Source organism: Magnolia sinica, chromosome 18 (genome assembly GCF_029962835.1).
Source record: "Magnolia sinica isolate HGM2019 chromosome 18, MsV1, whole genome shotgun sequence".
Classification (NCBI taxonomy): Eukaryota; Viridiplantae; Streptophyta; class Magnoliopsida; order Magnoliales; family Magnoliaceae; genus Magnolia; species Magnolia sinica.
In genome coordinates this window covers 30,421,845-30,434,322 of record NC_080590.1, presented here as the reverse complement: position 1 = coordinate 30,434,322, position 12,478 = coordinate 30,421,845, and the positions used below count along the sequence as shown (strand labels likewise).

Here is a 12,478-nt window from a genome sequence, read left to right as displayed (position 1 = left end):
CCTATACCATGAGTTATGGCCCATTTTGTAAGAATTCTATAAGGCAGGCTTTATTGATCATTATGGATTGTCCGAAGGGTTGGATAGTGTTATTGGGAATACCATTGGATTCCACTAAGCTGCGATACATCTAAAAATCGTGCAAGGGGTGGTGCGCTATAACTGAATTACATACACTGTTTTAGCAGGGCTGGGATTACCAAATTTATGTGGAGTGATAAGGAGAGCAAGGTTCCATAGGTTTTAACCTTCTAAATTATATAAACAGGGCTGATTCCCAATCCTATATATAATACAAGCTTCATTCCCATTCTTACTCAAGTGCTTTTCTAAGAGTGTAAGATGCGAAAGTTTACAACATCAAGCTCTTTTCTAAGAGTGTAGATGCAAAAGTTTACACGCCCTGATCCATAGCTCAAGTGGTAGACTGAGTGAAAGATACCTCGTTTCAACATTGAGGTCTTGGTATCTATTCCCTAGTGGGGGTGGCTAACAGTGAAGTGTGAACTGCTAGTGGGGTGTACTATTAAGCTAATAAAAAATAAAAAAAATGCAAAAGTTTACAAGGACCCATCACCACACGACTTACAAAGTATAGATTGTTTTGCTATTCAACTGAAAAATCAATTGGTATACATAAAAACTCCCATTTTCCATCTCTTGAATAATCATCTGGCCATGACACGACTAGGAATGGGGAGCCCATCCTCAGAAAAATCAAAGAACAACTCGTCAGCCTTACACAACATGTACACAATATCTACCATACTGGGCCTCTTGGCGGCCTCTCTTTGTAAACAAGCTCTAGCCACAGCCATCACATTCATCACACCATCCATATTGCAGCATTGCCTCACAAGTGCCCCATCCATCCATCCCTTCAATCTCTCTTCCCTCTCAACCTCCTCTCCCTTGAAAATCCAATCAACATCCATCCAAATTGCTCTCCCTTCGCTATCTGCTGCCTCATTTCCACTCACAAGCTCCAACAACACCACCCCAAAAGCGAAAACATCAATCTTAGTGGTAACAATCCCATCGGCAATGTACTCCGGCGCGAGGTAGCCTCGGGTCCCTACGATGTTCGTGGTCATGGCATTGCAGCCAGACTTAGCTAGGCCAAAGTTCGCGATCTTGGCTCTCATGCTACCATCCAGTAGAATGTTGCTTGTGTTGATGTCTTTGTGGACCACACTAGGTCTAGTGTGTTCATGGATGTATTGGAGCCCACTCGCAACATCGACGGCGATCTGTAGGCGGGCCTTCCAGTCGAGTTGCTTGGTGTGGCCATATCCATGAAGCCATGAATGAAGAGAACCATTTTCCACGTACTCATAGACCAGATAGCAGCCACCATCAGTAGGGTCGATGCAGAAGCCGTCCAGCTTCACCAGATTGCTATGGTTTACCTTTGTTTTTCATGAGTCAAAAACATGAATGTTAGGAGGATTGTAAGTACCCTTCCTTAGAAAATTGAAAGCTCAAGATCTGGGCCGTTCATCATGTGGGTCCCACCTTGTACATTTCCCTGGCTGGAGAATCAGGTGGGTCTACTTAGCAGATGAGTAAGCTTATAGTTTCTGGGGCAAGTTCTTTTAAGTTGTCTATCATTTTCATCATCATCTTCGTCTAAGCTGTCTAGTGAAAAAAAAGGGCAAGCCTGATTCTTAGATCAGGGAATCTATACAATGGGACTCATGTGATGGATGGCTTGGATTTTGCACATAGTGCCACGTTAGCACGTATGGGTAGTTCTTCACCAGTGGCATGTGCATGTGACAGGAAATTAATTATAGTGTCATTTATTAAAACCTACCTATCTTGTGGTCTATTTATAAAAATACTGACATGAGCCAAATTAGAAGCAGATCCAAAGCTCAAGTGGGCCACACAGTAGAAAACGGTAGATGTTGCAGCCCACTTTGCAATGTTTGTGGGGCCGCATAAGCTTTGGATCATGCTAATATTTTTAAATTTTCAATTCATCCCAGTGATAATGCTTTATGAACAGTTGGGCCACCATATGAATGGCTTGGATTGCATATAAACATTAAGGTAGACCCCAAAAAGTTTTGAATAGTAGGCAGTCCTTTTTTACTGTTTTTATTTGTTTGGCCCACTCGAGTTTCAGATCTGCCTATATTTTGGTACCATGCATTGACATGATCTGCCAAAACGGATGGACAAAGTGGATTTCTCCTAACCATCAAGGTGGGGCCTATGTGCATTAAGGTGAGATACATCATTCAAATGTCTAATCAGCCAGCTGTAATTTAGTGCAGAGAAAGTAAAATGGATTAATTAGGTGCAACTAGTGTCTCATCCAACAAGTTGTTGCCCTGAGCATGGGACCCACCTTAATGTACCAATTGTATTTTCAGCTCATTTCATGGTGTTATTGAAAAACTGAGGCAGATCCAAATCTCAGGTGGGTCACACCATAGGAAATAATAGTGATTTAACATCCACCATTAAAAACTTACTGAGGGCCAGATGAGTTTTGGATCATGCTGGTATTTGGTTTTTGCCTTAATCCTGCCTTTATGACATAATCAATATGCTTGGTGGCAAATAAAACTTAAAGTGGGCCTAGGATGTTTTCAATGGTGAGTGTTCAATTACAACTGTGTTTCATGTGGTGTAGTCTACCTGAGATTTGGATCTGCCTCATTGTTTATCTGGGCCCTAAAGTAATTATCCAAAAATCCATGGACAGTATGGATAAAACACACACATCATGGTGGGACCCACTGTCCAATAGCCACCTTGGTGCTGCCAGCTCGGTAAGCAATCCGTGTCCCATGGGAGGGAGTGGATTATGTGAGACCCTAGTCTCACCCTGCATGGTGCTTCTCTGACCGTGTGGCCCACCTTAATGTATATATTCTATATGGACACTGTCCATCCGTGTTTCCAGATTGTTTTAGAGCATGGCCCAAAAATTAAGCAGGTTCAAATCTTAGATGGGCTGAAACACAAGAAACAGTTGTGTTTAGTCATTAAAACTTCTTGTGGGTCATACAATTTTTGGATCAAGATGATATTTGTTTCCTTCCCTTCGTCCAGTTTTATGTAACCTTATCAAAGGTTTGGACAACATGGATATACAATATATGCATGAAGGTATAGGCCCTACTATTAGGGCTGCATTGTGTTGACTAATGGCACGGTCGCACCAAATCCACCCCCCATATCCTTGGATGGTAAGTTAGGTAAGGCCCACCATGGTGTTGGTGAAAATTTCACATTGTTTAGTCATTATTTTTTTTCCAGATCATTTAATGATATGAAAATTGAAGCAGAATCAATGCTCAAATAGACTACGCTAGGTAAAGATATTGTACTATTCTAAAATTATCCACCAATGAAACCTTTCTAGAACATAATTGCAATTTAAATTTTCCTAAACCTTATAGCTCATGGCCTAAAATGAGTATACAAAATAGATGAACAGTTCCGATCAACTGTACACATAACAATGGGCCCACAATCTAAATCATTTGGTCGTCCCAAATGGTGGAGTTATAATTGTGAAAACGAGTGCTCTCAAGGGTTATTTTAAGTGGATTATATTAAATAACATAAAAGCAAGTAGATTCAAGAAGATTGATATAAAGGCAGGCTGTGAAACAAACCAAAAAAAAAAAAAAACCCCTCAATTATAATATAAAAATGCCAATGTAAAAAGAGTTAAAACTCTTCCTCAGCTTAAAAATTCTCAACTTGGTAGGATCTTTTTTTCAAAGGAAAATCCAAACACGCCCCAAAAATAAGCTTGAAAACAATGGGCGGCGGGATCCACCAGGTGGGTGGGATTCCTGACCGTAGGGACCACTTTGGCCTAATGCATGTGACTTATATCCACATCATCCGCTTTGAAAACTTATTTTTGCACATGATCCAAAAATATAAATAAAAAATGAAATAAAATCAAAATCTCAGGTGGACCATAATACTGGAAAGACTGATAATCAATCATTAAAAACTTCTCATGGGCCACAAAAGCTTTGGATCAATCTGATATTTGTGTGGTCTCTTTATCCAGGTCTTTGTGATCTTATCAACAGGTTGGATGTAAAATAAACATTCCGGTGCCCCCATGAAGTTTTTAATGGTGAGGATTCAACCACTACTGTTTCTTGTGGTATGGTCCACCTAAGATTTAGATCTACTTCATTTTTCGGGTAATACCCTAAAATGATCTTTAAAAATGGATGGACGGTGTGGATTTAAGGAACATGCATCAAAAGGGCCCCACAGTTAGGGATCCACCGACCTCGGTGGATCTGGGGATCCACCCAAACCGCACCCGAAAATAAACAATTTCGGCATCACGTGTGATGATGTGAAATGTTCACAGGACACCCATCGTTGTCGGTCTAAACCCCCGTGTTAGTACTGCACCATTTAAAGAATTGGAGGTACCTCTTCAAACACACGATGGCATAGTAGCATGGCAATCCAGACCGTCCAAATTACTTACCTAAACGTTTGATGGAGTATAACTGAAAATTTGCACTTATTAACCATATCATTTTTCTCATCGAATTTGGACCACCCATTATTTTACTGTTACCCATCCATTTGATAGCGGTTAATCTGTTGTTAATCTGATGGTCAAGAATCAGGATTGCTTCATCAGGACCAAACGGAAGGTCCAGATCAGTCCCTAGATAGCCTTGACAACATGAATAGATCGTGATGAATACAACTTATATGATGTCATTGCACTCCTAAATGACAAGGATGCTTATCTAATACAAGCATGCTTTATAACAAACGAGGACCGGATTCTCTACCACACCTGTTTTAGGCAGCGCGTAAAACACCAAGCTCTGTGGACCCCAGCAGTTGTATATGTAAATTCCAATCCGTCCATCAGGTTCTATCCTCGATTCTAGGCAATGGGGATAAATATTAGACAGATTCGAAGCAAAAGTGGCCCACACCAAGGGGGAAAATGGGGATAACATGCCAACCATAGGTTTGTATATTGGGTCAACATGTTGTATGTCTTTCATCAAATAAATTAATCATGTCTAACTCAGCATGATGAAGTAAAAATATAAAACTAAGCTTGATCTGAAACTCAGTTGGGCCACACCGCGTGAACTTAGAGCTTTTATTTAAATTTACATTGTTACCATTGTTCTGGCCCATCTGATTTTTCTATCAGACCAATATTTTTTATGTACGGTTCAAGTAAGAGTTAACTCCTGATGGATGGAGTGGATTTACATATACAACATGGTGGGCCCCACAGAGGTTGCGTAAACAGGTGCTGCGGATGATTCTGGTCTAACAAACGACTGGTGAACCCATTCACTGAATCTTTGTTTTTATATATTTTTCTAAACTAATATAATATTGTTAGTGGAATATTGCCTTTCAAAAAGAAGAAAATGTAAGGTGAGCGTGAGTAATACGGGAGCGGATTGGGTGGGACCTCTGACTCACCCAAGACAGTGTGGCCCTTACTACGGGGCCCACCTTGATGTATTTATTCTGCATCCAGGCCGTCCATCATTTTTTCGAGATGATTATAGGGGATTATTCCAAAAATTAAGAAGATCCAATTCTCAGGTGGACCATATCATGGGAAAAAGTGGTGAATGACCATTAATCGGCCACAAAAGTTTTGGATCAAGATGATATTTATTTTTTCCTTTCATCCAGGTTTATTTGACCTTATTAATAGATTGGATGGAAAATAAACATTACGGAAACATTAAGGTTCGCCCTAATAAGTTTTAAATGGTAGGGCCTTCACTCACCACTGTTTCCTATGCTATGGTCCACCTGATAATTGGATCTGCTTCACTTTTTGAATAATTCGCTAAAATGATCTCGAAAAACGGATTGACGGATTGGATACAGCATACATACATCAAGGTGGGCCCCACTGTGAGGGCTACACCGTCATAGGTGTGTCCGGGCCGTTCCCGAGTAATACTGTCTCATGTACACGCCACTACATCTGCAATCATAGCACACTAGCTTAATATCAAAGCTGTCATTCAAGTGGGCTAAAATATTTGGATGCTCTGGAGAAAAATATGGTTGGCCAGACCAACAGGTGGGCCACAGTTTAAGAAAGAAATGAACGGATGGAAAAACTTTGGCAAGCTTTCTGACCATTATTAACGCTGTAGGACGAGAAAACTGGCCTGATTTCTGTAAAAAGGGGATATACAGGGTGGGGAACCACGTGATGGACGGCTTAGATCTCATGCCCATGTGCCTCATATGGACCTGTGTGGGCTTGGCAAAACTCCATGATCCAACGGGAATTAGCGAGAATTGGTATTATGTTTTATATATGGTAAGCTTTTAATTAATAATTTTTAACCTGGTCAAAATATATTAAAAGATTATAAATACCCAATTTACTAATTAAGATAAGTAGCAGAAGGGAATGATACTATCATGTTCCTCAGCAGGAATCTTTCTTTGGACCCGGAGATTGGGTCCATCCATGACGTCAGAATGGTTCGACCATTAATCCAGTCGGGCCCACCATAGCTTTGCTGCAAATTGGATAGTCTTAGCAATCAATCAATGGTCCACAAATGGATGGCTGAAAAAGGACAAAGCAAGGTTCACAATCAAGGTAAATTGTAGTTCTCTTCTATTTTCTAATGGGCTAGGTTTATGTGTTAGTTTTACATTATTTAAAAAATGGTGGTAAATCATTCTCCTCACATATGGCATTGATGCACTGTAGATGTATTAGACCAAAAAGTTTGATTTGGTCCGAAAATGGACAGCTATAACTTTTCAACTAGTTATGGGATTTGTAATATGTTTTTTGGAAAACTATAACCAAATCATGGTTTATTTAATCAACTAATATTAATTGAACTTCAAATAATTTCATCGATTTAAAAGTTAAAATTGAGTGTCAAGTCAAAGTGTACTTTTTATTAAGTTATAGTCAGGCTATCCTTGGGGCCTATTTGGAATGTGGGATTAAATGACAAGGAATTGTATTAGATGGAATTATTTGGAATGTGGGATTAAATGATACAGAATTGTATTAGATGGAATTAATATCATTATCATACAATGATTGCATGTCCGTATTTTGACAGTCCAATCTTTATATTTGGGATCAATTTCTTCCTTCCAGAAAAAAAATGTATATTAAGTGAAGCTTATATTTAGTAGGCCATGGAATTGTAATGACAAATTGGATTTCACAATTAATGCTTGTTGTATGCACATGTAGCTTGAATGTCGGTGTATATGGATGGGACAATGTGGACAGAACACATGCATCTTCGTGGGGTCCATAAATATAGTGGATTTTGAAATCTACAAGAAATGTTGCGGTGGTCATTTTAAAATGCTAGATGAAATTTGCATGGGACCAAATGCAATTCCACACTACCTAATTTTATGTTCCAAATAGGCTCTCTTATAAGTCTTATTTGACGTAAAGATGAATTAATGTGATAAGGCCGATCATAGTCTTCCTCAAGGTTAACTACTTTGAATCCATAGAGCTTCTCTGGACTTCTTACAGAGATTTCTTGAATACATGAGGAAAAAACAAGATAAAATAGAAATAAATTCTAAAAAAATCATAAATTGATTGATGATTCAAATAAGTGAGTTTACAATCCTTTAAATAGGGATACTAAACCATAGAAGAAGTTTCAAAATTAAATTATAACTAAAACTCCTATAAATCGTGACTTACTATAAATAGTAAACTTATTATTTATAGATGGTCATGATTTCCACTAGACCTCATGGTTTTTGGCCAAAAATAGTAAGGGTCCTATTTTGCTTTACCATGCTATTCTCCTAATTATTATAAGCACTTTTCATATTCGGCGTAACTTCTAAAGCCCAACGGATGACGAGTTATACTCAAACTAAAACTTACTATAAATAGGAAAAACAAAATTAAAACATGAATTCAATTGTTGATATGATGGTATTTTGAAATTTTGGCATGCACAACCCGACATAGCAAATTGGGTGGCTAAAGTAGCTCGTCCTACACCAAAATCATAAATGGTACGTTGAAGAACTCATTTCGATTTGTGAGATACGTCCATTTTAAAGTTTTGATAATCTGGATCACCTCCACTTTCAATCGGGCCTTTTTTTATCCATCTTGAACATAAACTTGTCCACGACCTACTCTACATCATTATTTTCAGTAATATAAAAGTTGTTTAGCAGCCTGGGTAGAGTATGAGGTTTTATTAATTTTAAAAGTTCATTATTTTTAGAAAGTGTGTTTTTAATTTTTTAAAGTTGGAGTAGGAGTTTAAGGCATCTTTGCTAATATAAGCAAGTTTCCTTGTGGATTTAAAGATTATATTAGAAGAATAAAGATTATTTAAATCAAGATGTCAATAATATCATATACTCGATGTGGGCGCTGGAACTCATGACCTCAGTGATGATGACTCTTATCTACTATTGAGTAAGTTGGAAGCCATCATAACCGTCTAATTAGTGACTATCAAATTAAAGTAAAACAGTGCCAGTTGAAAACTCAAAGGGAAGAACCGTATTGTTAACATTATTTTAAAGTGCAATTTTATTTTTTTTTCTTGTTATTCTCCATCCACAGTTATATCAGTCGTTCAGACGGTCTGGATTGCCGTGCAATTACTGTATGATATGTTTAAAGAGAGACGGTTTCCTTTCCCATCCCCAAACTATAATATAATATAATATATAAAGAGAGATGTCCTGGAGCTCTCAGATCACTTATAAATCATAGTGCTCCAACTTGCATTGTGACACCTAATCAATCCATTACTCTAGATTGTTCTCATAGATTCACTTTACAAATGTCACATCTGACAAACGTGCGCCATTTGACCCATCGTATTTAATATGGACGGTCAAGATCATTTACACAAAAGTAGCTATCAATGGTTTTTAAAATTGATGGTTGTGAAAAATAAGGCTAAATAAAAGATAGATGAGTCAGATTTTTGTATTATGTGATTAGTAAATTTTTTGAATTATACTTATGAAATGTGTCATGGACTTGATGGACGGTTCAGATCAACCAGTCCAAGTGAACCAATGTAACTAGGAGCACCAAGCTGTAGTATGGCTTTAAACGGTATCATTCCCTAACATGTGGTAAGCTCTAACGAATTTGAAGGCTCTGAGATTACAGTGATAGTCCACCACCCCTTCTCATCCTTGTATGTACTTGTAGCAAACAGATGTATATCAATCCACACCGTCAGATGATGGGGCCGACTGTGGATGAAGTGTACTCCTAAAATCAAATTGATTGAAACAGTTGTAACGATCTACCTAGTGGAAATCAATTGGATGGGTAAGGTATTCCTAATCCAATGCAAAATCAGATGCTGAATATCATCCTATCAGTATCACTTTTGGGTAAACCTTGTATCCACAATGGGCCCACTATTTGGTCGGTTTGGATTGATCTACACGTATGCCACGTCAGCTATCAGTGACTCATGGACATTACAAAAATGGTGGTGAACTAACACTGCAGAGACAGACCTTTTCTCTCAACAGAGTAATAACACGCATGTCCAAGCGAACAATGCATCTGGACCGTTCATCTGATCCTAGAGAGCACGGGCCATACCCAGAAGGTACACCGACCATAACATCCTAGCCATATGATCATGACGGACTTTGTGGCCCACCAGATGAACGGTTAAATTCGTGTTTGAAAAAAAAAGAAAAAAAAAGAAAGAAAAGAAGAAGAAGAAGATAAAATACCTTCTGCAAGATCTTCAGCTCTTCATAAGCATTCCATTTCATCTTCTTGATAGCAAAAACCTCATCTCTTATGCAACCCTTATAAACAGAGCCTTGAATCAAACACGTATAATCAAAATCCAATGTAGCTTCTCTCACATCTTCAATCCCATACACCTTATACTTATCCAAGCAATCTGATACATCCGCCATGAAATCCTCTCCAGACATCGACCCAAATCGCTCCTTTTTTCCCTTCTCCTTGTCTTCCCTTCCTTCTCTCCTCCTCTTCAGCAAAACCCACCAAAACCATGTGATTACAGCGATCGAAACAACCAGCAAAGCTCCTAAAATACCCAACCCAATTGCCAGTTTTACAACAACACCCTTCCTCCCGCATGGGGTTGGAGTGGAAGGAGAAGGCGTTGGAGTGGAAGGAGAAGGCAGAGCAAGGGGCTGCTTCAGTAAAGGGATTCTAGAAACAGGGACTAAAATGGTAGAGAAAATAGGGGGTTTTTCGCCGTTCAAAGCTACAAGAGAGCGGACGTCGGAACCCAACTTGGTGGCGACAGAATCGAGAGTATCGGACGGTTGGAAAACGTATGTAATGAGGTATTTGATGTTATTACCCAATTGGGTTTTGTTGGGGCACTGGCAAAAGATGGGGAAGATGACATCAACGCCGATTTGGAGGTTGGTGGGGACTAGAGAAGGATTAGCAACCTGGACGGCTTGATATGTGGTGAGGTTCTGGAATTGGTAGGTGGACAGAAGATAGAAGGTGTCGCCGGATTGGATTTGGTAGGAGGTGTTGAAAGAGGAGAGATTGGAATTGCAAGAGCAGGTGATTGGGATGAGGAGATTCTGGTCTGGAATGAGAGGGGAAGATGGGGATGATATGTTGCTGGATTTTGATATTGATAGCCTGCTCACACCGAAGAGGTCGGCTATGGTGACCAGGTCTGGGACTGTGGCTCTGTAGAAGACGTAGGTCTGGCATGGATGGTTGGATTGATTAAGAGAGCAGGTGTAGCCTGTGATGGACGGTTGGGATTGAGTTTGATGGAGGAGGAGGAGGAGGAGTGGGAGAGAGGAGATGGAAAGATAGGGTTTTCTCGCCATCTTTTCTTATTTTCTCTGGCTGCTTCGCTGTTGAAGCTGTGGTGAATGAGTGCAAAGGTTCTCTTAGCTATAAGAGCAATTACATCACGACTTAGTACGGTCGTTGCTCGAAATAATGTGCTGAAAATAATAGATAATATTTACAAAAATTTAAAAAAAAAAAGGAAAAATATTTTATTTGTTTTAGTTGATGCGCAGTCACTTGGCTTGAAACTAAATCTGCCCTCCCGTGACATATCCCAAAGTCTAATAGAAATCTTCGATTGTTGGCCTCCAAGATATAACGACTATTACCTAATCCTAATAATATACTCGCTGTACACAGGTTTAAATAAGCATACAAAACTTAACTAAAGTGAATTGACTTGTTAACAAACTTAGTTGGCAAAACAACATTGAGCAAAAGACAAATTTTAAAAAACTAGAGAGAAATCGTTGGTTTTTAATTAATGAATTTGGAAAATAAGGAATAGATCTACTAATGTAATGCTCCGGATTTCGTAATCTGAGTTTAGTACTCATTTTCTGAAATCCAAATATTAACCTTAAAATTTAAAATATTAATTCAAACAATTTCATCAACATTCAAAGTTGACAGCAAATACTAGCAAATTAAACCATGCATTGAGAAAAAGTTCCAATCCAATTTCGTCAAAAAAATTCAAATAGTGTTTAGAAATAACTTATACAAATCAAATACCAAAAGTTTACTGAATGCATAAATGAAAATCTATCAACTAATAATGAATCCCAATATGCTCGATTGGGACCTTGCCTAGCTCCTCAACTATCTGATTCTTTCAAACAACTAGGTGAACACCATTGGCTCGCTCTACACGTGCATCAACTGATATATTTTAATAGCGTTAATGACTATCATAGTGAGGAATATCCTCAAAGATTACATGCCTAACATTCATATATAAATCAAGTATATTTCGTAAGACATAGAAAGAGATATATTTAACAATAAAATTCTAGCTAATGAACATATACACAAAGAATATAGTCAATTAACGCAATTCCATCATTAAGAAAAATGTGGTAGAAAACATTATACGAGTGAACACAACAAGATAATCAGATAAACAATACGAGACCTTCAGTTTCACCCGAAAATCACGTTGTATGTAAACTCCGTAAGATGGGAAAATTAACAAATGAACTCTAGTGTCACCTGAAAATCATATAGAACGTTGCAAGATGATTAGAAAATCACAAGTAAACTCCAACTTTACCCGAAAATCACAATACAAGTGAACTTCGCAAAGAGAATAGAAAATCAACATGTGACTCCGACATCACTTAGAAATCATTAAGAACTCTGCCTAATGACCCATAAATGAACGAGTTTTCATACAACTCACAAACAAACAATCCATACCATTTTAGATCAATCCTTTAAGCGACAATTTCCACATATCAAATGATATTATAATGTGACATTCTACACTACACCAACTAGATTCTTTTTTTCTTTTTTTCTTTTTTTAAATTTTTTACACACGCACACACACCCCACACACTCATGCTAGTGGAATTTCACCACCTGTGGATACTCGAACCCTTGACCGGGTGTTGAAACTCCTGAGAGTCTACCTCCCAACCAAGAGTAAGGATTCTATTCTCCATAAGTTCATCA

At 38.4% G+C, this 12,478-nt stretch overlaps 1 protein-coding gene across 1 annotated transcript; it reads right to left on the bottom strand.

Annotated features, from left to right (window-relative positions):
• Positions 1-585: 585 nt before the first annotated feature.
• On the bottom strand, positions 586-10,916 carry LOC131232785 (serine/threonine receptor-like kinase NFP). Its single transcript, XM_058229267.1, has 2 exons — positions 9,736-10,916; positions 586-1,409 (listed from the first exon to the last, which is right to left on the bottom strand). The coding sequence occupies exons 1-2, from the start codon at positions 10,834-10,836 to the stop codon at positions 669-671; spliced, it is 1,842 nt and encodes a 613-aa protein (XP_058085250.1). The 5' UTR covers positions 10,837-10,916; the 3' UTR covers positions 586-668.
• Between the last annotated feature and the right edge of the window lie 1,562 nt (positions 10,917-12,478).